Below are 24,601 nucleotides of genomic sequence, written 5' to 3'. Positions count from 1 at the left end.
ATGGATTTTGTTGATTTTGAACCAAAAATGATTGCAAACTGTGGAAAAATAGGTGCTGTCCACAGAAAAAAAACTTCTCTTTTTATGCAAGAATAGTCACAACAGCGCATGCTATGCTGCGTTGCAAATGTAGAACATTAAGTTCTGTATTTCTTTCCCTCTAATTAAACCTGCAGAGAGCTGCGCTGTCACATTTCCCCCGTTCTATTTCTCAGAAGTACCACTAATACATTATGCAAATGGTAATCCGTCAATCCCATCTCTCTCTTTTTATTATTTTAGCCTTCATTGTTCAGTCAGAAACAGCCGCTATCGCAATGGCATATTTGCAGGTACTGTCTGTACTTCCTTGAGCCTGAACACTAACTCCATCATCTCGTTTGACTTGCTCTCATATTTTATATTTGGCAACTGTCTCAAGGTTTCCCACTGCGAAACACCTAGTACGTGTGCCACATATGTTAATATAACAATAAGCAAGTTAAAGATTGAAGGAAGGAAGAGAAAGAAAGTACAATTATTGCAGTCTCTTTTAACATGCAGATACCGATCCGTTGAAATGAATTGTGCTTCAAGAATACAGAGGAAGTGTTAGGAGACTGCACTCCATGAACAGCCACAGCACTCAGTGTTACCGTAATGAAATATTTATATTTAGAACTTATTTGGGATTCTTCTCTCGAGGTTTATGAGCCAAATGGTCAAAAACGACACCCGGCCTCCCCAAGCTGTCACATTGAATGTAGGAATCACTTAAGTGTGTTCCGACTTCATGTCACAATGTTGAAGTTTCATCTTTGATATTGTGATTAGCCTCCCATTCTGTTGTGTGGCTGAAACAAAAGACGAGCCAAATGATTCTTAAAAATGGCATCGTCTATAATCTGAAAATGGTAAGAGGTTCAGACACGATTTAGGCTTGAGAGATAAGACATGATATCCAAGCGAGTTCATCATCTTAGGAAAAGAAATGCATACTGCAAGGATCCAATTGAATTTTGAGGACATTTACAGTTCAGTCAGGCCTGAGTATGTCTCTTCCTTCCAGCCATCTTTCTTTTATCATTATGGCTGTTTAGCTCGCTCTTCTCATGATGTTGTTTAAACGAATGCTTTGGCAATTTTACAGTGGTCTAGATAGGACTTAGAATGTTGACGACAGTACTAACTATATTAATATAATGATGTTGAGTTTGTATTCATAGTATGTGAGAAACAAATGAGAGAGGGAATGAAAGCAGGTATGCAGGCACTGTAGAGTTATTGGAATTATTTCACATATCTCAAAACCCCAATGCAATGCAAGGACAATTGACATGAATTAAAAGGAAAAAAAAACACTCGAGTACATTTGAAGTTCCGAGGGTGCGATTTAGAGGTGAACTAAATACTGTATGTAATTACACAGAGCTGGGTATAGAACACAAGGGCAGGGGAGGAGCTGATTGGCTAACACAGAAAGAGCAGGGTGGGACTGACATGACCAGGTGGAGTCGATGAGAAAGAAAAATAGTCAAACACACCAGAATACAAAATTTATCTTGAAGTAAGCGTAAGCATCATTGTGAAGTTTCAGGGGTGGAGGAGCAATATAGGGAAATTTAGACCGGGTTCATGTTGGGACATCTCAACTGTGTAAACTTGACTTCCTAAAAAAAACATTACATCTCAGGCCTGCTGAAGGAGAGATTGATTATTTATCTCTCATCAAATATTGCATGTTTGCACTTCCTGAGACCAATTAAAAGTGAGATGATTGAAAAAATTGGACTTCCTGTTGATTTATGTGTGGTTATAATAATTCAAATGTGTGGGAAAGGATTAGTATCCATTTTAACATGCAAACATGCATTTTTTTTTTTAACGTACATCAGTCCGTGTGAATACATTTTTAATTGGCCTGCATTTCCCAGGGGTTGAACTACACATTGAACTAATAAATGACAACGAGTTAAACAGATTCTAAACTCAAACTCTACAAACCGATGATATAGCACAGAAACACCATTTTGGAATGATCTTAAGTACAGTGAAAGTTTTGGTTAAAGCGGGATCTTATTATGTTAATGTATGAATCCAATTTTAAAAAGAATAATTGCATTCCGTAAAGATGAATTTATGAGCAGAAGCTCATCAATTACGATAATGCGATAATGGCATGTTCATTTACTTCAAACTCTACTGGTATGAATATTTTTTTCCAATAGTGATTCATTTTTATCCAAAGCTCATGCTTCTTTAAAGCCCAGGACGGCATCATAGATTTTGCCTGTGAGACGGTACTGGATGTTGGTGAACCCGGCGGCAACCAGCAGGGAGCTGTACTGGGCCCCTGTTCGCTCTCGACCCTCCGTCTGCACCAGCATGTTCAGGGAGTAGAGCTGCGCTGTGAGCGGGCCCGAGCCGTCCTCGTAGAGCAATGCCTCCACCAGCAACACAGCGCCTCCTATAGGAGAAATCAAGAACGGACGATAGCCTTGCTAGTTTGTGACATTACATGAATTGTGTCAGGATGTGTGATGCTCCTTGTAAAATTTTGGTGACACCAAACAACACCAACAGGTTGATAACATCATGAAAAAAAATACTAAGAATTTCTAGAAGTTCATTTTGTTAATACAACAAAAATACAACATTTCAACATGTATGCGAGGTCACAAGCTGTCCATGGATGAAAAATCCCATTTAATGTAGACATTTGTATTGCTGCAAATCTCATCAGATTAGTATTGTAATTAGTTTTTCTTATGTGGGATCCTATAAAAAAAAAAAGTACTCCCTAATGGCTTTAACTACTAAGATCCAAGAGGCTTTTAATTGATTTCAGAGGTGGTAAATGTTTAAGCCTTAGCAGGAGTCTGCGCACTTGTTTGATCTAAAATGGAAGCAGCAAACAAATCTCCAGCATGAAACTGGTTGATATTTACCAACCTGGTTTGCAGGCTCTGTGGACTCTACTGAGCAGTTCTACACAACGTTCGTCTTTCCAGTCGTGGAGGATCCTGGCGAGGATGTAGAGGTCTGCCTCAAGCAGGGGGTCTTTGAAAAAGTCCCCTAAATGGACACACGTGTTTAATTAAAATACACTATAAAGCCATTGTTTATGCTGTTCATCCTGCTCAGGGTTGCAGGGAGCTGGAACTTATCACAGGTGACTTTGGCAAAAGGCATGTTACACCCTAGACTGGTTGCCAGTCAATCACGGGGCATATAAAGACAGAAAAACATTCACCCTCACATTCACACCCACGGGCAATTTTTAATCTTCAATGAACCTAACACGCATATTTTGGAATGTTGGAGGAAGCCGTAGTACCTTGAGAAAACCCACGCAAGCACATGGAGAACATGCAAACGCCACACAAGGAGGAGATTCGAACCCCGAATCAGACAGACGTGCTCACCACTAAGGCGCCCTGCTGCCCTGAATTTGAATCATTTCATGATATTTTTATAACGTGTGATAAACGCTGATACCACAATGTTTCGGGTAATGAAATGAAGTCAAAAGCATGAGATGTGCATAATTTCAAAGAGCTAGTGACACAATTTCACGTCACGGTTTGGAAAATGATTAGGGATCCAGCATTGAATTGAAGAATCTGAAATTAATGCAAGTTATGGAGAAGTGTGTGACTACGAGTAGTGCTGTGTGCATTCACCAAGAAGTATTTTTTCCAGAGTGATAATGAAGTTACCTTCAATGAAGCTTATCCTGTGGTCAGCCTCCTTGACAAAATGTTCTCTGGATGTCTGCACCACCTTGGGGAGGTCAAAGATCCTCACTGTGCACTCTGGGTAGGCCGACGTGCACTGCTTGGCTAATGCTCCGCTGCAGCCTTGGGAGAGAACGAGAACACACAGAATTACTTTGAGTCAGTGCACCATGAAGACACACAACCGCAATTAAAATCCTAGGAAATCACTCACAAGTGGACAAATAAAGTCAGTCGAGCGGAACAGATGCTTGCAGGTATGTCGCCATTATTATTTATTATTGCATGATTTGTATTCAGTTGTGTACGGCAGCCTTAGAGACACGGTTCAGCTAACATTCATGCCTACAAAGCAGATCGAATTGAACTGAATTTGGAATGACAGAGAGACAGATGCATCGTACGCAAACAAAGCAGGGACTGTTCTGTTAGAGAAGAAGCTGAAGGACCCTAACATGTAATGCCAATAGAATGGACTACAGATTTGCTCGACCCTAGTGAGGAGAAGCGGCTCAGGAAATGGATGGTTGGATGGATGGATGGATAGATAAGCAGCAGTAGCCACTTTTTAATTCTGTGCATGGAAAACGTCTAAATTCAGTTGTTATACCATATGCGTGACAACACAGGTAGAGGTTTTACTCAAGTTTGCAATTTTGTGTTTGTCCTCACTAGGGCTGCAGGTGTGCTGGCGCTCCAATGGACAACTTAAGAGTCTTTAAGTAACCTAACATGTATGCTTTGGGGTTGTGGGAGGAAGTTGGAGTACCCGGAGAACATGCAAACTAAATACAGGACCAGAATCTAGATTGGAACTCAGATTCTCTAGACTGTGACTGGGAGGCAAAGTACTTTTATTCTTAAATGTGGTACGAGGCCTCCCTCTAGTGGTATGTGAAAGAATCACTGCCTGAGAGTAGTTCAGTTGTATTTAACTTTGAAATTCAATACATTTGCATTGAATCTTTAAAGTTTGTTTTTAAACCTTTATTTAGCTATAATTTATGGCAATATATTTTCATTAAATCATCATTTAAGTACAGTTTTTGATTTTCTTATATTTCGGTGCAGTTCTAATGTTCCAACTCTACATGACGTTCCAGCTGCTTACAAAAATATTAAATGAACTTTTTTTGAATAAAATCTCCGTGTCATTTTTGGTGAACACATTAGGCCTACTCCATACTGCATTTTATGTAGTTGGTGTAAAACGTTTGAGAGCCACTGGTCTATACAGTTGATAAAGGTTTTATGATTGTGATAGTTTGAGACTTTTCCTTCATTTTTTTTAGGCTCACAATGATTGGTTGCAGGCAATAATACAATTCTTATGCAGTTAAATATTAATGCCTCTGAGTTTTCAGTTGTGTCAAGTAGATACCCAACTATTGTTTTTCTTTAAGGCGTATTTCTTCCTCAATACTGCCATTACAGATTTATAGATTAATGTTGATGATCACACACTCAGCATATTGTAACACTGCGAGTTAACAGTTGGGCCTCATCCACATGAAAGGTGCTGAAATCGCACACATACACAGCATGTCAGGGCAGAGTGTGGCTATTAACTTCATACTTTTTTTTTTTTTTTTTTTTTTTTTAAATCAACCTCAATCTGAAGCAGCAGGACAGCAAAAAGAGTATGAATTTGATGGAGGGACAGAAAAGCAGTGAGGTGGAAAACAGGATCAAAAGATCTAATTTTGACAAAATGGCAACTGTTTGTTTGTTTGCGTGTGTGTGTGTGTGTGTGTGTGTGTGCGTGCGTGTGTGTGTATTCTGCTTTCATTCTTTCATTGTATGGCACAAACCTTGACCTATTTCTTCTTGGGTATCCTATGCTGTACCCCTTTATTTTTCAACATGAACTGCTATTACCTCCGTCAATATTCCTACAATTCTGTCTTTTGACACACACACACACACAGAGAGAGAGAGAGAGAGAGAGACATTGGCCTTCACATCAAACAAGGGTCAGAAGAGGTTGAAAATCAAAGAGTAACACAGGGGAGTAAAAGCAAGCCCAACACGACATCACAACATATGAGACCCAAACTGACCTGGATGAGTCAGTTTGTTAATGACCTCCTTTTATGGGAGCTCTGTGACTGTTGCTGTGCACTTCATGTAAAGTTGTCGTCTGGTTTTAAAGTTTTTGGATGACATTTTTTTTTCTTCCAATTTTCCCTTTCAAAATAATGGAACAAAAAATACAGGTAATCAAATAAAAAATAGTACGGAAAGGTCGTACACCGAGGACTCCCTGTAATTTGTTCTTGGCTTTAACTTTTTTCTTTAACTTAATGAAACTGTGAAGGTAATTTTGTAAGAAACATTCTAACCTGTCATGGAAGTGTAAAAATAAGTTAACCTCTCTTAATATTAAGATGTGAAAATAATAAATAATCATCTGTATGAATGACAGATGACGGCATAATATGTAGGTGAGACTTCACATTTCACTTAACAATGTTCGCAATTGTCTCAAAAGTGTAAAAAGAAGTTAACCATTGATGTACAGCTTCATCTGTTCAGTAGTCCGGGGTCTCCGTCGTCGTATTTTACACTTCATTATGCGCCACACATTTTCAAGGGGAGACAGGTCATGACTGCAGGCAGGCCAGTCTAGTAACACGTGCAGAATGTGGTTTGGCATTGTCTTGCTGAAATAAGCAGGGGCGTCCATGAAAAAGACGTTGCTTGGATGGCAGCATATGTTTCTCCAAAACCTGTATGTACCTTTCAGCATTAATGGTGGCTTCACAGATGTGTAAGTTAACCATGCCATTGGCACTAACACAGCCTCATACCATCACAGATGCTGGCTTTTGAACTTTGCGTCCATAACAGTCCGGATGGTTCTTTTCCTCTTTGGCCCGGAGGACAGGACGTCCACAATTTCCAAAAACAATTTAAAATGTGGACTCGTCGGACCACAGAACACTTTTCCACTTTGCATCAGTCCATCTTAGATAAGCTTGGGCCCAGAGAAGCCGGCTGCGTTTCTGGGTGTTGTTGATAAATGGCTTTTGCTTTGCATAGTAGAGTTTCAAGTTGCATTTACGGATGTAGCGCCGAACTGTATTTACTGACATTGGTTTTCTGAAGTGTTCCTGACCCCATGTGGTGATATCCTTTCCACATTGATGTCGGTTTTTGATGCAGTGCCGCCTGAGGGATCGGAGGTCACGGGCATTCAATGTTGGTTTTCGGCCTTGCCGCTTACATGCAGTGATTTCTCCAGATTCTCTCAACCTTTTGATGATATTATGGACTGTAGATGATGAAATCCCTAAATTCCTTGCAATTGTACGTTGAACATTGAACATTGTCCTTAAACTGTTCGACTACTTTCTCACGCACTTGTTCACAAAGAGGTGAACCTTGTCCCATCTTTGCTTGTGAATGACTGAGCAATTCAGGGAAGCTCCTTTTATACCCAATCATGGCACCCACCTGTTCCCAATTAGCCTGTTCACCTGTGGGATGTTCCAAACAGGTGTTTGATAAGCATTCCTCAACTTTTTCAGTCTTTTTTGCCACCTGTCCCAGCTTTTTTGGAACAATAAGGTTTATCAGTTTGAACATTAAATATCTTGTCTTTGTAGTGTATTTAATTAAATATAGGTTGAACATGATTAGCAAATCATTGTATTCGGTTTTCATTTATGTTTAACACAACGTCCCAACTTCATTGGAATTGGGGTTGTACATCTAATCTCTTATTATAATAATTCATTATATCAATTTTGTATGCTGCGACAGTGGACTCAATATTCATCTCTGCTGCTTGGCACAAAGTCGTACGGCCGGAGGAGCTGAGCAGCAGGTGTGTGCAGACGTAACAGATGTTGGGTGAGAGACAAAGACTTAATGGGACACTGTGGTTATGCCCTTCGCACCCCTGCTGTCCATACACACACATATTTGTGGAGACGCACCCTTATTATGCATATGATATGATATGAATATGAATATGAACACAACAAGCTGCACTGAGAAGTGCAGAGGAAGGATGTCCTTGTGTGTGTGTGTGTGTATGTGTGCATGCATCCCTGTTTCAGTAACTTCACAGCTCCCTTGTGTGGCCAGTTAGGGTATCACATGCAGTTTGTATTGTCTTTATTAAATAACCACTGTACATTCTGAAATACATGAACAATATAAGAGTGCAGTAACCCCCCTCCCCTCCAAGTGAAATCATTGATATAGAAATACCCTACTTAAATATACCCCAAGCATGTTTTTATAGCATTGGAATTTTTTTTAGAGGTCTTTAAACACACTTCTAAAACAATACAAAACACATTTAAACATCATATATTGAGAGAGCGAGAGCAAAGGCAGTGGATAACACAAAAATATTGTACAACCGGTGTAAAAAAACAAAAAACAAAAAAAATGTAAAAACTATAACAACACTTATAAGGGAAAAAAACAGTTACTAAAACAATACTAAAATGGGACCGTGAGGTGTGAACCACGATGTAGCGGGGGTTTACTTTTTTTTTTTTTTTAATGTCGTAAATATTCCCCCCCCCCAAAAAATTCTGCTTGTACAAAGAAAATACCTGTGTGCTTACTTTTGAAATACGTATTCATTTAACAATGACTTTAAGAGGCAAAATATTAGAAGTCTCAGTTTGATGCAGTGTATTTGTACAACCACAATAACAAAAATCACCTTATGTTGGATCATATTTCAAGTGTTGAGGTGTACCTAATAAGCTGTACTGTGAGTATATTTTAATACAATTCAATCAATTGTAATTGACGTGTACCTGCAATAAATTGTGATTTGAGGAATACTATACATTGAGAAATAAGCAGTAATCAGCTTTTTCCTTGATAGAATTCTGTTTTGATGAAATTAGGGAGAGTGATTAAAGTGTTTGATATTTACTAAAATACTAATTACTATCCTCTCATGTCAGTAAACTGTCATGAAGGCCATCCATGTACCTACTGTAATTGGAGTCCCTGTGAAGTGTGACGGGACAACCATTGACGGCATGAATATGTATGTGCACCTCGGCCAGCTGTCTCATTTAACACATGATGACACTGACAGTTTGAAATGTTAATGGCCGTGGACCGACGACCTCACTGAAAATTACTTTAAGGTGATTAACATAACACACGCACACACTTACCGCCGAGGTCACAGATGACCTTGAAAGGCGCAAGGTCAAAGGCCGTGAGCACATCTCGGCCACAGATGTTCCATATGGAGTTCATTAGCTGCATGAACTTCACCATCTCCTCGTCAGACCTACACACACACACACACACAAACGTCAGTGTTATTTACTGCAGTCATCTCACACTAATGTTTTGACGTGTCCCTACATTGAGCTAAGAACTTATTTATTGCATGCTGTTACCAAAGGCTCCACAATACACACACATACATGCGCACTAACACACGCAGTGTTTCTCCCCTTGCAGAAAAGCAGCACCCCATGGCGACACATTGTGTGTGTTTGGGAGAGACACTGTGCTGCAACTTTGAAGAGCCTGTGGTGACTGCTGCTGTTCTGAGAACTCTCCACCTCATCACCCAGCACTTTACTATGCCACGAGGCTCACATGCGCACACATACACACAAATCAAAGCTTCTTCTGTTCTGTACCACTACAGACTTGCAAGTGTACCAGACTTGAGTGAAGGAAAGGGGTTTTGATACACAAGCGAACTTCGAAACACACACTGACCTCCGCAAGAACTCTGAAAGTGACTCGTTGTTTTATTGCTGCCGTTCTACCCCAGATGGGAACAAGCCAAATGACTCTGGGTCCAAATAAACGACCTGTCAGTTGTAATTTTGGCAATGTTTTATCAAGATGTTTCACCCCCAAATACAACAAATGACTTTTAACAATGCAGGTGGATACTTTGGTGACTGGTTAGAGCAACTGCCTCACAGTTCTGAGGACCAGGGTTCAAATCCCCGGCCCCGCCTGTGCGGAGTTTGCATGTTCTCCCCGTGCCTGCGTGGGATTTCTCCGGGCACTCGGGTTTCCTCCCACATCCCAAAAACATGAATGGTAGGTTAATTGAAAACTCTAAATTGCCCGCAGGTGTGAATGTGAGTGCGAATGGTTGTTTGTTTGTATGTGTCCTGCGATTGGCTGGCAACCAGTTCGGCCCCGCCTCCTGCCCGATGATAGCTGGGATAGGCTCCAGCACCCCCGCGACCCTAATGAGGAGAAGCGGCTCAGAAAATGGATGGATGGATGGATGGATGGTTTCCAACCATTTCTGTTCAGAAGAGATAAAAGGATTTGCCCCCCCAAAAAAAATTGTCAAGAAATCTATTCTTAGCGGGGTGCAATTTTGAAAGGTAGAGTTATAAAATGTTGTGGTGTCGGGATTAAGCCAGCTTCTGCAACAGAGTATAGAAGAACTTACTGAAGAATATTTGATTTCCATTTTAGAGATAAAGGCAGAAGTGTGTTCAACTGTTATATCTGCCCAAGGTGGCTAGTACAAAATACATTTTGGTTTATAGATTGATTACATGGCTTCTTTCGTAACTTGAATTGTTCCGTAGCACTAAAATGCCACCAGATGGAGCCAAAGCAATCCATTTATGTTAATCAGGATTTTGGCCTAAGCACAAAAACAGACAACAGGTGAGGTTTTCAGTGAATAACGGAGCACAGGTTCCAAAAGAAAATCTGTGAATAGCGAAATTCAAATACGTGTACAGTAACTTTGTTGTTGAGGTTCTAGAGCTTGTCAGCACACGTTTTCTTTGCGGGGTACATTTTTGAGGTGAAGCCGTTGAAATTTTGTTTCTAAGATGGTGGAAATTTGATCAAGGAAGGCTACAAAAAGTATTAATGAGTTATTGAAAATGACTATTCTTAACAAAAATGATACACTACCTTGACACTTACTGCTGGTTCCCTACTTAATGCCAATTTCCTTGTTCACAGGAAAAATTAACTGAGCAAAAGATGCAATAGAATCTCTGCGTTTCTGTCTGGGGTCCAGATGCAGAACATCTACATATTTCCCCTTGAAATGACATTAATTCCAGTGAGGGGTTTAAAATCATCTGACCGTTTTAGAAAAGACGTCATTCACTTTAAGCAAAGTGGATAAGTGATGCAAATAAGAGGGGGGCATTTATGTTGCTTTAATTTTCTCATTATGCAATCTCGTACGTGCTCTGAATCTCCAAACGTGTCTAAAACTGTGCTTTCTAGCCTTGTCGCACGCTCCTTTTTTGTTTTGTTTGTTTGTTTAGTTCTTTCAGTGTTAGAATTTGAGCCATATTCCAGACTTGGCTGTAAATTATTCAGGTGCATTATGCGGCTGGTTAAATGGCAAGGAGTAAACAAGTGTCTGAGTCATGCAGCCAAGCTTTGAATCATTCTGCTGCTGCTCCAAGAAAGCCCTCAATGACTTCCGTGCCTGTTTCCTGCGCTAATTTCCCCTCAGTATTCTCGGGGGAAATCAGCGGGGACAAACAACTGCGGCTCCTCATTTCGCCATTGTGAGCAGGTGTTGATATTTAGTTTTCTATCAATTAGGGGTGAATTACAAATTCATCATTCCGAGTACGGATCACATTGTTGCTGCACGTATCATATTTGGAATATTCTCAGATGGAGTTCGTCTTTTTAAATGGCACCATTTCTGTGGGATAATCAGACGCTCTGCATGGTGACATTATGAAACCTCTAGAACACAGCAATAGTGTAATCAATGAATAAGGTGCAGCAATGAGCAGGATCCAAATACACTAGATACATTGGATTATACTGAAAGATGGGCTAATTCTCACTAAACTCTATAATGATGAAAACGTAGTTACAATACTGTGTAAATATTTTAAAAAATAGAGCATCTTTCACAAGCAATCTCATGAAGCTTGTTTTTTTTTTTTGGCGTGTGCAAAATTCTCTAAATCAATCAACTTTTTGGAATCTCTGCATTATTCATTTTCAGCGGTGAGACCTGAAAAAGCACAGCATGGAAATCCCCTCCCACCATGTGAATGCCAGTTGCAGATAAGACAGAGACGACAAGTGAACCCAAACCTGTGTTACGTGTGTGTTGTTCACCCCCCAAAAAAAGATAATTACCTGTAGAGAGCCTGAAACAACTCTTTGGAGCTGACACCGAAGGCTTTCTCATGTTGATTTATTCCCTCCCTGCAACATAGAAAAGACACAATGTTCTTATTTTTATACTATAAATCTTGTTAGTACTTGTATGCAACTGGTTGGATTTACATACAGGCTACTGAGGGTGTCGGTAAGTGAGATAAAGTCACATTTAGACAAATTCACACCTATGGACAATTTAGAGTCTTCGATTAACCTAACATGCATGTTTTTGGGATGTGGGAGGAAATCAGATAACCCGGACAAAACTCACGCAAGCAGGGGGAGAACATGCAAAACTCCACACAGGAGTTCAAGAGCCAAGATTCAAACCTCGGACCTTTTGACTGTGAGGCAGACAAGACAAGTCACTGTGCTGTCTGTCATAAATCAATTTTGGAAAATAGGCTATAATAATCTTCTCCTTTACATGTATGTTCAAACAAGTAATTTTTATATTCATTACTTTCCAGGGTGTGGGGTTCTTCTCTTCAGAGGATCGACACCGCACACACAAAAAAGACAATTAATGAATTCAAATTAAATTTGAATATAGTCCTTATTAACCCAACCCTGAAAGACATAATTCTACTGCATGGAAAATATTTGATGAGTAATTTCCGAGGCTCAGTTACAGTGGCTTCATCTCCATGGTAGCATTTTTTAATGACTCTTCTTCAGTTTCAGACTTGAACAATGTCCGCTACAGCTTCTCAGAGATAATGATACTGAAATCTATTTGGGCAGACTGAGGCTTTAAAGTTCAATATCCCAAATATGTGATAAATAAATAACTATTCAGTCATATCTCAGCCATTCATTTTCTGTACCGGTTAATCCTCATTAGGATCAAAGGTGAGCTGGAGTCTTTCCCAGCTGAGACGCTGGACTGGTTGCCAGCCAATCACAGGGCACATATACAAAAACAACCATTCTCACTCACATTCACACCTAAGGACAATTTTAGAGTCTTCAACAAACCTAATATGCATGTTTTGGGGATGTGTGAGGAAGCCGGAATAACAGGTGGAAAATCAGGCAATCACAGGGATCGGAACCCCAGTCCTTAGAACTGTGAGGCAGATGTGCTCCCCACTCTTTCATTGTCATTCATCGGTCATATAACTTAAAACCCCTCAGGTGTAAAAACTCTCTGTTCACTGACCTGACAGCATCAGTCAGGTAGTGCCAGCAGAGGTACATCGTTCTGGAGCTGTACTGGACAGAGTCGTAGAGGGTTGCAGGACCAGAGCGGGTCAGGTAGAGGCTGGCCTGCTCAGTATTACTGTAAGACACTGACATAGACAGGAGGAGGAAGGAGATGAGCGCAAATGAGTTCTTGCAGGTGTCGAAACACCATTTCACCTTTCAAGATGAGATGTGGGGGAGGTGGAACGAGAGACGAAGGGCTGGGAGTGTCGGGCCTGATTGTGTCATTGGCATCTTGGTATGAACTAAATTCATTGAAATGTGGCAGTGAGATTCTTAAAACCTTGAAACCTTGATGCTTCACTTTGCTCGGTAACTCTCCTAAATGTCCTCAAAATTGGTAATATGAATTTTTCAAACGCAACCAACACTCTCTTAACACAACTGTCTTTCCTCAACACTTATACCATTTTGAGTCGGGCAATACCCATTCAATAAATAAACATTCATTGAACACAAAATGAGGTCAGGGTATGGATGTGTTTGCGTTTAACTATCCAAACTATATCAATTAAGGACAAACCACACCACAGACAATTTTTTACAACAAGGTATCAGAAAGCCATTTGCCAAGACATTTTGTACTTGTTTAATGGTCAATTAAATCAACAACAACAACAACAACAACAAAATACACGTTTGGAACTTTTGAGCCAAGACTTCGCTCCACAATGAAGTGGGATTAAACCCCCACTTTTATTTGGCTGTTTTCTGCCAGTTAACTATGACAGGTAATGTTTCATTTGGCCTTTTCTGGCCAGTGTTTGCCTATGTTCAAAATATATATCATGGCTCACAGCTCTCTGAGTGTCAAGTGTAATGTTATGAATGGAAAGTGATATCTATATCTGGGTTCAACTAGAAACATCCTTCAAGCTAATTTTCAGCAGGGTGTGACTTTGTTTGTCATTGAGGTTGAGCTGGGAAGACTGTGAAAAATGTTAAATCAGGCTTTGGAGAATGAAATGTACATTTTTAGCAAAGTGTGATAACGGGCCAGTTTGACAGACCTGAAGCAGACACTGACAACACAGTCTACACTTGACCTTTGACCTCAGCTAATAAACTCATATTGTGTCAAATATTATTAGTTCTTGCTTTGTACAGAAAAATAAACCCTGAAAGTTTGACAATCTGTCGAAGTTGTGACCAGAAACTTAATTGATCTGACATATTGAGTAACATCTAGTAACAATCGAGCTTTCAGAGACAAAACTGTAGTTGTTGTCTAGTATTTAATTACACATTACAGACAGTGCATAGTGGTCCACTCACCTTGTCCGTTTTGCTGGTGCATCTCAAGCAGCTGAAGGCCTCCACAGGCCGCCAACAGCCTCTCGGTGCCGTCCAGGCTGGCACCGAGCGCCTGGCTGATATCTTCTGCAGACAAGGGGCGCCCTGCACCCAACAACACGTCGAAGACGCCAAGCTCGCAGGCCGTGAACAGAGTCTGGCTCGGAGGAGTGAACGATTGAAAAAGCCTCAACCATGTCATGAGTGTAATAGGTGGGGAAACACCATAGTGAAGCTTCTAATAGAATGAAGGTTCTAATTAAAGCGGCCCATCCACACAACTACAACTGTGTAGGTTATTCCATTAATTTTTGGGCCAAAAAATTACTCTGATTCCTTCTCGATGTGCTGATACTGTATGTATACAGGTGTGTCTCAATAAATGTGAAAGTGGTGCAAAAGTCCCCTTATTTCAGCAGTTCAATTCAAACAGTGAAACTATTAAATATGTTTTGTAGATTCATTAAACACACACTTTTCAGAAGGCCAATTTATTAAAAATAATAGTGATTATTCTTGTTTCATATGTAATTTTCTTCTTTGCCGAGAAGGTAAATTCGGGGTTCCTTAGCTATAATGGTAAATGTATTAAGTTAATACAAAACAAAATCATCACTGCACTGTTGTTGCCTTGTGATCGACTGGCGATTAGTTAGCCAAGTCAGCTGGAAGAGTCTCATTTACACTGTTTAGGATATCGAAAATGGATGGATTTCTGAACTAAATTACGTTTTCCACAATAATCAGATTTATTGAAAAGCAGTACACTTCTCTATCCAGAAAGAAAGGCACACAAACAAAAAATATTTTTCATTTTTGAACAAATAAATGTGACTTGACCATTAAGTTTTAGATGTAATCTGTTGAGCTGTATTGCTTCTTAGTACCGTGCACTGAGAAACACTCATATCGGGAAGTGTGTGTGTGTTACCTTGGAGACTAAGAAGCCTTCCATATAGTCCAGTATTTTCCTGGGGTATGTTCCAGCAGCAGGCAAAACCTCAGTTGAGTCCATCTCATGCCGACCTGCCATGAACCACAAACTCAGTGTTCCTCTTCCTGTGAAAGAAGCATCCCCTTCAAGGTGTCTGTGAAGTGGAGAGCAGACCAGACTAAACCACAGAAAGTGCCCATCGAGCAGTGGGCTAAATTGATTAGAGGGCGATAACCCAGATTAGAGCAGGGGCTCACCCACCACTGGACCGTGAAACAAAACACTGCAGCTTTGTTCACGATCATTCAACACTCCAATGGAGACTTTCACTGGAGCCGTTTTAGAGGTTTCCTTGTGTGCAAAATGACCAGTAAAGTGCTTCGACTTCCTTGTGCAATAGCAGGTTGCAGATGAGACTACAATCTAGGGACATACATCTTAATTAACTACATCATTTTACCAAGACATCTTGGACAATTTTACACTTCCAACTTGTGGGACTAGTTTGGCGAAGGCCCTTTTCTGATCTCTGAGCATGAAGCTCATCAAACACCTTTGGGATAAACTACAACAAAGATTGTGCGCCAGTCCATCTCGTCCAACATCAATGGCGTCAAATGATCTGAATGAATGGACAAAGAAAATCCCTGCAGACACATTAATACATTTCCGTGAAGAGTGGAAGTTATTGGCAACTGGGAGCCCAATTCTGTATTTTCTTCTGTCTACTTCTGTATGTGGCCAGGTGTTCCACAAAGAAATAGAACAAACATACATCAGCCTGTAAACTTTTGCACTTGCATTGTTTTTGTTTTTTTAGTTCATTTGAAAATAAGTTATGAGTAAAATCATAGGCAACCAGTATAAATAATCATACAAAGCCTGGAAATTTTATTGTCACTGCCTTGTGGTGAACATGCTCCAGGAGACCGTACAGTACAGATTTGACAAATCCAAAAACTCTAACCCAGCTAAAAGCACTGTCTTGACTCACTAGCATCCTTATCAAGAGCTACGAAGTTAGCATGAAGGCAAGGCCGAGAGTTCTTTCATTCCTACCGTTGTGGAATCTGTGCCACTTGCTTAATCAGCTCCTGAAGGTAATCGCTCTTTCAGCTGAGCCTTAATCTCACAAGTCGTTCATTAGTCACATAAAGCAAGTCTGTTCTCTCTTAGTCACAAGAAAGCTTTCGAACATTCAGAAAAGCTAAAAAAAAAAAATTGTTTTTAAAAGAAGAAAATAATAAAATAAAATAAAGAAATGCTTTTGGGGAAATACAAATGTGGTCAAACCATTTAAGAGTCATTGCTGTGTTTGTAAATCCTGAGTTTTCTTCTTGGGCTACTTAAAAGTACGATCACAAATATTTGAGGCAGCTGAGAAAAGTCTTCAAGTGTCAGTTCACATTTGTATAGGAGCAGCATCCAAGTTGTTCGTTTCTCCCCCCCAGCCTTCAGTAGCAGCTGAAGTGGTCCCGGAGCGTTGATGTGCACTATTTCTAAACACAGTAGGTGCTCCAAGTGTATTAATATGAGTTAAATATGAGTTAAATATCTGATGTTTCAACCTTAAAAGGTTACTAATGCAGATGAACTATTTGTTTGTATTCAATGCACAAATGCAGTTAAATGATCATGAGAGGAAAAGACAAATCCACTGGTATATTAGCCTTAAATCATGTTATGCTGTTTGTTGTTGTCCCGTGAGGGGTCGCCACAGTTTTTACATTAAATGCCCTTCTTGATGCAAATCACTCTTTTTCTTCCCCAATCATGATTTGGGACTGGTAGTGGCTAGGCAATGGAGCACTGGCAGAGAATCAAACCTATGCCAACTGTTCACATTTAAAAGTCTATTTAAGCATTTCTTCCCATGTTTTTTAGTCTGGTGGATTTGTTGGACTGATTATACATTACAGTTGTTTAATGATGTATCCAATACAATGCCAAGTGAGTGTGGAATCGAGTACTAACAATGTACATGTACGCTTGTGTTAGCAACGATGCACAAGGTGTTACCGTGTTCATTTGACTTCAAGAAGGAACCAAAAGCTGAAATTTGAGGAACCTCGTGGTGAAGAAGAAGAAGTGGGCAGTTGAAATGTGTGAAGAGGGCGTAGAGGAGCATGTTCATCTTCTGGAGTGACTCCTGTCTCTACTGTAGCTGCGTCTCCTGTATCCTCGACTGTAGTGACTCCTGTTCCTGCTGCTGCTCCTGGAGTTGCCTCTGCTGTATCTACGGCGACTGTGCCTGCGGCTCCTTCCCCTGCTGTAGCTCCTCCCGCCGCTGCTCCTGCTCCTGTCGCGGCTGGAACTTGTGCTTCTGCTCCAGTGGCTCTGGCTGCGCCTCCTGTTGCGGTGCGGACTGTCGCTTCTCCTGTGACGGCTGGAGGTCCTGCGGTGGCTGGCGCTCCTTCTCCTTTTGCCGGCGCTGGAGTGCCGCCTCTTCCCCTGGCTCCTGGAGCTCCTGTCACGCTCCTCGCTGTGCCTGCTTCTCACCTCCTCTTTCTTCTTCTCCCCCTTATTCTTCTTCACACCATCACCTCCTTTTCTCTCCTTTGTCTCTCTCCCTTTCCCTGAAATTTCAGAAGGTTTGGATATAATTTTCTGTTTGCCCTCTGCTGCCTTCACGCCGTTCACCTGGCCCAAGACCACCAGGGACATGTTCTCCCTGGCAAGATCCGGGGCCTCCTCGCTCCCTCCAGCATTGACCTGCTCCTGCGTGTCAGGAGGTCTTACGGGCTTCTCGCTGCGCTTCTTCAACATGTTGGACAGCAGCTTCTCTCTCAGCTCCTTCTCCCTGCGTTGGAGGTCAAGGGCCCGTTCCTTCTCCAGCTCCACCTTGAGGAGCTCCTCCTGCTGCTTGCGCCGGCAAGCCTCCAGCTGCTGGCGTCGGGTGCGTTCCTCCTCCTGTCGAGCCTTCTCCTGCCTTTCCTGCTCCTCGCGTTCGGCACGCTCCTTATCCTGCTGCTGCTGCTTGGCGGCCTTCGGGGAAAGAGTAGAAGCAAATTTCGACATCGGAATGGAAAAACAAAAGACAATCTTATGCTCAATCAATCACGGGTGACATTATTTTAATAAGTAATAATTGATCATGTAAGAATTTTGTCCATCGTGTACAAAGTGGGAATGCGCTGTATCTATCACTAACCTATGCTAATGCAGTACTAAAGTCATAATTACAGACAATATTTGTATGAAAAACAGTAAGTACGGCGGGAACCTAACATGTCTTTGTGTGGTACGTGCCCATATATTTCTGCGCCGCTGGGCAAACTAGTTCATCGCATGCTGTATGTAACCTCAAAATGTCAGAATTACAGTAAATATGTCTATGAAGTACAGTGGTAAATAGGGGTTGACTGATTTCAGATTTTTTGGGAGTGGATGGTAAGGTGATGATAGTTGAGTCATCGTATCGATGACATCATTGAAATTTTGTCAGTTGTCTACTCGCAGTCTGCGCAACTAAAATTCACGCTCCCTGCCGTCCCCGGTCGCTCTTGCCCCATCCCGATGCGCTCCTTTAACACCAATTCATACAACACAGCTGCAGTACAAGAATTCCACCAGACAACCTTGGTAAGAAACTGCACTGCCATGAGGTCATGTCAGGTGCATGCATGCAAAGGTTTTCCTCCAGCAGTACCTTTGCTCTGGCCAGCAGCTCAGCAATCAGCCGGATGGATTCCAGGTTCCGCTGAGCCAGAAGAAGCCTCCTTTCCTCCATGGCGATCTTCATCTGAAGCTTCTTCTGCTCCTCCTCCTGCTGCTTCTTCACCCTCTTCATGTTCCTTCTCTCCTCTCTCTCCTGCAGCTTCTGCTCGCGCTTCCGCTGCTTCTCCTCCTTCTTCCTCTCCCGCTCCTCCTCTTCCTGCTCCTTCTGTTTCCTGGAAAAGAACATGTTTGGGCTTGGTCAATATCTGCTGGATTCTGATATTCTCATTTTTTAAACACTGGGTCGCACCGCTCCTGCTCTTTACGTCGCTCCTCCTCTTCCTTCTCCCGCCGCTTCTGCTCCTCTCGCTGCTTCTCTAACTCCTGCAGCTTGAGCCTCTCCAGGTTTCGCTTCTTCACAGCTGACTCACCGAGATGCTTGGTGGTGTCAAACGTCACCTGGCGAGAGCACAGACACGAAATGTTGTTAAAAATTCTAAATAATTAGTTTATTGATGACCACATGACAAAAACAATATTATTAGTTGTGTTGTTTTATATTGAGAGACTTAGGGTTTGGTGGGGAAGACGGTTTAAGATGGATTAAAGTGAAAAACTGTGAAATCTCCTTGATAATGAATCATTCCAAATTCAACTGAAACTTAAACTTCGGGGTGAGGGGAGGGGGGTCACTCACCCCCAAGCAGAGTATGTGTATCATAGTTTACCATTACTATTCCAATTTTTGTATTACATATTATGAAAGTATGACAGTTAAGAATGTTAAAATGTTACTTATATCAACTGAAACTTAAACTTCGGGGTGAGGGGAGGGGGGTCACTCACCCCCAAGCCGAGTATGTGTATCATAGTTTACCATTACTATTCCAATTTTTGTATTACATATTATGAAAGTATGACAGTTAAGAATGTTAAAATGTTACTTATACATGTTACGTAAATATTGGTGGTGCATAAATGTTTTATGATGGTGACAGTTTGATCTAATTTCCTTTATTCCCCTTGGGAAGATTTTCCAATTGAATCTGAGGTCTCCAAGCATAACAGAATGTATTGTGTTTGACCACTGTATGATTGAACAAAAGAATCCACTACAATGTACCTTGTTCTTATCTCCCTTGTCTCTACTGTAAGTACAGATTTGTGCAACAGCCCTTCAATACTTATGTTAATTAGCCTCCCTATCAACACAACATGAGCAGCTTTGATTCTCATTACATTAAAAGGTCTTAAAGGAGCCCAGTGACTCTGAGCTGAAATCAGCTCAACTGTGTCTTACACTTGTGGCCTCCCACACATTTCACAATAATAGGTCTAATTTACTAGTGGTATTAAATGTTTTATTAATAATATGTTTGAAAGGTGCATAGTGGTCAAACAGTTCATGATCAGAAATGAAAGGAGCAGTGTACTGGCTTATGTGGCTTTTAGCAGCAAAATAGCGGACTATAACAAGCTTTTACAATTAAGGGGATTTCGTGTACCTTTATGTTGCAGGCGACTGCCTTTCCATCATCTCCTTTCAGCATCAGCTTCATGCCACGCAGCGTGTCCATGGCCTTGGTGAAGCCACAATACTCGTGATACTGAACATAAGCCTCAAAGTTCAGATGGCCCCCAAAACTAAAGGTGTTAAAGTTCTTGTCCAGCATCTCCTCCCTGTATGGATCCAGCATGGGGATGTCCACATTTCGCACCTGAAACAACAAGAACTGTTTCTTTATCATCATTACAGAGGATGTCACAAGCTTAGAATACACAGGGGGAGTACAACCAGTTTTCAAGGAATACAGTAAAGCGTAAAGAATTCAAATAGATTCAATAACAATAAAGTAGTAGGCTACTTACATGCCTACCATTTAACCTGTAAAAGTGCTAATAAATGAAAGAAATGTTTCAGATGCTGTGTTTTAGGAACACAAGTTGGTCAGGTTGTTCGAACATGAAATTAAACCTCTTAAAATAAATTCTTGCTTTTTCGTGTTTTTGTAGTTTCAGAGGTTGAGCAACAGAAAAATAAACTGGTCAACGGTGACATTTTTACTATACTGAAGGTGTCCCTAAAGGGGAAAGTCAACTCCCCCTCTTATGTATACTTTTGTGTTGCACACCACTCTCTTTTATGTAACTTTCTAATGCTAAAGTGCCATTTACTGTTTGGGTTTTTTTCACTTCACTTTTTGGTTTTGATGTAACATTAATGCTTTGTTTCAACTTCATGCTATCTCAGCACAGCTGCTTATGTTTAGTCTTTGAGTGGTAGAACAGATTTGAACGTGTCCGAGTTGCTAGTAGTAATGACTTGCTGGAGGCATGTTTTTCAGATTACTGTTTTTTAGTCGCTTGACTTTTTAAAACCAACCCATGGAATTTCTCTTCTGGATCTGTTTGCCCTTTGTTCCCTGCTAAGCTTGCCAATTTGTTACATTTTTGGAGCACATGCAGCCTTCCTTCATTGAACTCAGCTCACATATGAGCAACATGATACTGAGAACTCAAGCAAGATAGTTTTTTTTTTTTAACTTCCTGAAAAGTAGCGGTTTTGGACACGCAAGGATTCTGCCTGAATTCCACAAACTAATCATTTTCACCTTCACAGTTTCACACCTGCCGGAGAAAAAAATTCAGACAGTATTAAAACAGATGTACCTGGCCAAATGCCTGGAACACAGCGATGAGGACCTCCTCTGACGGACGATCAGGGAAGCCGCTTTGTTTCTGGCTAAACCAGCGGCAGGGCAGCCCTTCCAGGTGAATGGTATCCGGCCGCTCACCCGGTAGAGTCTCATTCATGTCTTTGGCATCTCGAAAGAACGAGTCCCAGTCGTGCCTTGTCGGGAAGTCCATTTTGTTCTCCACTGCACGAACCTGGGATTTAAAAAATACATTATGAACCGTTCAAGCTGTAGCCATATTATTTTTCGCTTTCGAAAAACACTTATCAGTCCTGTATGTTCTCTGATATTAACCACTGGACAAAGTTCACGCTGCATCCATATTATTTTTAGCTCTGAAAAAACACATCAGTCCTGTATGACGTTGTCTGACATTAACCACTGGTCAAATCCACCAACAGGTGAGCAGGAGCCTATCCCAGCTAACATATGGACAATTTAGAGTCTTCAACTAACCTAAAATGCATGTTTTTTTAAATGTGGGAGGGAGCAAAAAATGCACGCAAGCACGGGCATAACATACAAACTCCACACAGGAAGGCCTGAGCCGAGATTCAAACCCCGAACAGACGTGCTAACCACTCTTCCAAAGTGCTGCCCATAAAAATCCAATTCAGCCTAATAATAGACATAACTGTCATTTTTTTCACTTTAAGTAACAGGGAATTGATATGAACTTTACAAATATGCCTGTAGGTTGAATGAAATACATTTTTGACACAAATATCTGATCAATGTAGGGTGAACAAACTGTAAATATACACAGTACACTCAGACAATACCTGTCATACTCAGTTTGGACTGACAAAGTAAGAGAGACTTGTGTGACCTCCGCGTTCCAAAATAAAAGCCAGGCTTACCTTCAATACGTCAGTAAATCCACTGAGTTTGATGCTCTTCCCATCCAGGCGGCTCAACAGACTCTTCACAACCATTTTGTTTTCCACTTCTCCCTCAAAGCGAATAAAGTCCATGGTGCTCTTAGAGACCCGCAGGGCTGAAAACTGGTCAGGCACCACCATGGCCTTTACCCTCTCCATTACCTCCCAGTTGGAAATGCTCTTTCCCGGCAGTTTGAGTTGTGGGAGCGTCACACTGATGGTCATTTTGGCAATGGGCTTCAAGTACATGTTGTACTCAGCAGAGAGGCACACCGCCTCTGTGGTGTCATGGACGATGGTGGTCATTGTAGCAGACTGCATGGAAACCTGCTTGGGGTTCAGAAGACAATTATTATTATTAGCCAATTGGATGATACAGATTAATATTCAAAATCAAGTACAGTATATTGTGTTTTTTAGGCTTGAGTTTAACTTATTTAGTGAATGAGGCACAAAATTGACTTTCAAGCTAATTTTGGGCAAAATAAAAAATATATTGTTTACGTTACATTATAATAGATGAATGAATGAGTGGTAGTAGTAGCTGTCTACTACAACATGATTTTAGAGAATCCGTTTTCTCTACATGTACGAGGCGTGTAAGAAGTAGAAGTAATCCCCCTGGAATATCACGCATTTTCCCAAGCATCTCTGCCATGCCTTCATGTACTCCTGAAGGACCCTCCGCAGCGCTGTTGTCACAACCATTTTTATGTCATCAACATCTGAAAAAAAATGGCCCCGCCTTGCTGAACCTCTTGATCTTGGGAAAGAGGAAAATAATCACACTGAGCAAAGTCAGGTGAGTAGTTCTTCTTGGCCAGAAACTGTCGGATGCTCAGGGAACTGTGAGCAGGCGCGTTGTAATGTTGAGTCAGCCGCGAGTTGTCCTGCCCCATCTATCTCCTCTTCTCGCGCACTGAACGAAGCAAACGCCGCAGGATCACTTTGGAGATGTGCTAGTTAAAGTCTGGCCCACAATGAGGGGTGAAAAACTACTAGGTTGAAGTTTGGGTTTGAAATACATCTTTTGTAACACCAGGACTCGTTTATTTTTTCCTCATTCTCAGTCATCTAACTAACAATAGGGTGACTTCAAAGACTGTGTTAAAATTAGTTGCTGTATTTGTAACCTTGATGCCGCTTTTGACAACAAATTGGGAATATTTAAATATCGGAAAAGTGACGAACAATATTATCTTGAATTAGGAAACACATATTTTAATCCGATAGTACAAGTAGCTAACGCTACCGACTGCGAGGCATGTAGTAAATGCTTGATACAGGCTAAACTAGTTAGCACGAATAGTTCCTTGACTCGTACTTACCTAAAAAAAAAACGCCCGTGTAATTTGAACGAAGTTCTTAAAACTTCTCTTATGACGAAAAATTCAAACTGTCACACATTTGGTAACCTTGCGGTGAAAGACAATAAAACGAATTTGAGGGAAGCCAAATAACCCGCAGCAGCAAATGAATACAAGCAAAGCCACTTCCGCATGATGTCAACTTTGACCTCGGAGCGGAACGACGAGCACTCACACAATACCTCGTGGTTCTCTAGTACAGCGACACTAGGCGGCGATGTGTGAATATTACATATTATTAATTGTGTTGTTTTTTTTTTGTTGTTTTTTAAAAATATATATTTAAAAAAACACAAACTATATAAAAGTACATTTATTATTATTATTATTAATCATTATTATTATTATTATGATTATTATTATCACTGATGGTGTAGAGGTACATTCGCCTGACTTCTGTGCTCAGTGACTGTGTGAATGTGAATGTGAATTGTTGTCTGTCTCTATATGTACCCCGTGATTGACTGACGATGACTTTCGGGTGTTGTCTGCCTTTCATCCAGTCAGCTGGGATGGGCTCTAGCTCCATGAGACCCTGAACATGTTTAGAAAATGAATGAATGGATGGATTGGATTTTTTACTCATTTTGTTTGTAGTTTGTAGCTTTACAGAATTGCACTGCATACAGTTAGAGATCCCACTTCTCTCTTTGCAATTTGTTGTATATTTGGCTCTGTCAGTGTGACTCACTGAATACCGCTCTTGGGGACTTAATGGGAGATAGACTGA

At 41.0% G+C, this 24,601-nt stretch overlaps 2 protein-coding genes across 3 annotated transcripts; both read right to left on the bottom strand.

Annotated features, from left to right (window-relative positions):
- Positions 1-1,520: 1,520 nt before the first annotated feature.
- On the bottom strand, positions 1,521-16,050 carry asmt (acetylserotonin O-methyltransferase). The gene is made up of 9 exons (XM_061792582.1): positions 15,532-16,050; positions 15,268-15,424; positions 14,319-14,493; positions 13,000-13,129; positions 11,814-11,882; positions 8,870-8,988; positions 3,699-3,839; positions 2,932-3,054; positions 1,521-2,446 (listed from the first exon to the last, which is right to left on the bottom strand). Exons 2-9 carry the CDS (start codon positions 15,367-15,369, stop codon positions 2,229-2,231), a joined length of 1,077 nt encoding a protein of 358 aa, XP_061648566.1. The 5' UTR covers positions 15,370-15,424; positions 15,532-16,050; the 3' UTR covers positions 1,521-2,228.
- Positions 16,051-16,134: 84 nt separating this feature from the next.
- akap17a (A kinase (PRKA) anchor protein 17A) lies at positions 16,135-24,025 on the bottom strand. Of its 2 annotated transcripts, none has more exons than XM_061792581.1 (7): positions 23,833-24,025; positions 22,484-22,834; positions 21,598-21,816; positions 20,433-20,645; positions 19,238-19,386; positions 18,920-19,160; positions 16,135-18,255 (listed from the first exon to the last, which is right to left on the bottom strand). In XM_061792581.1, the coding sequence occupies exons 2-7, from the start codon at positions 22,823-22,825 to the stop codon at positions 17,401-17,403; spliced, it is 2,019 nt and encodes a 672-aa protein (XP_061648565.1). In that variant the 5' UTR covers positions 22,826-22,834; positions 23,833-24,025; the 3' UTR covers positions 16,135-17,400. The 2 variants fall into 2 exon arrangements, with proteins under 2 accessions (XP_061648565.1, XP_061648563.1); XM_061792579.1 differs by having other exon boundaries at positions 22,484-22,831.
- Between the last annotated feature and the right edge of the window lie 576 nt (positions 24,026-24,601).

Source organism: Phyllopteryx taeniolatus, chromosome 12 (assembly GCF_024500385.1).
Source record: "Phyllopteryx taeniolatus isolate TA_2022b chromosome 12, UOR_Ptae_1.2, whole genome shotgun sequence".
In the NCBI taxonomy this organism is placed as follows: domain Eukaryota; kingdom Metazoa; phylum Chordata; class Actinopteri; order Syngnathiformes; family Syngnathidae; genus Phyllopteryx; species Phyllopteryx taeniolatus.
Note: the sequence above shows the minus strand (reverse complement) of the source record. Positions and strands in the feature narration are given on the sequence as shown.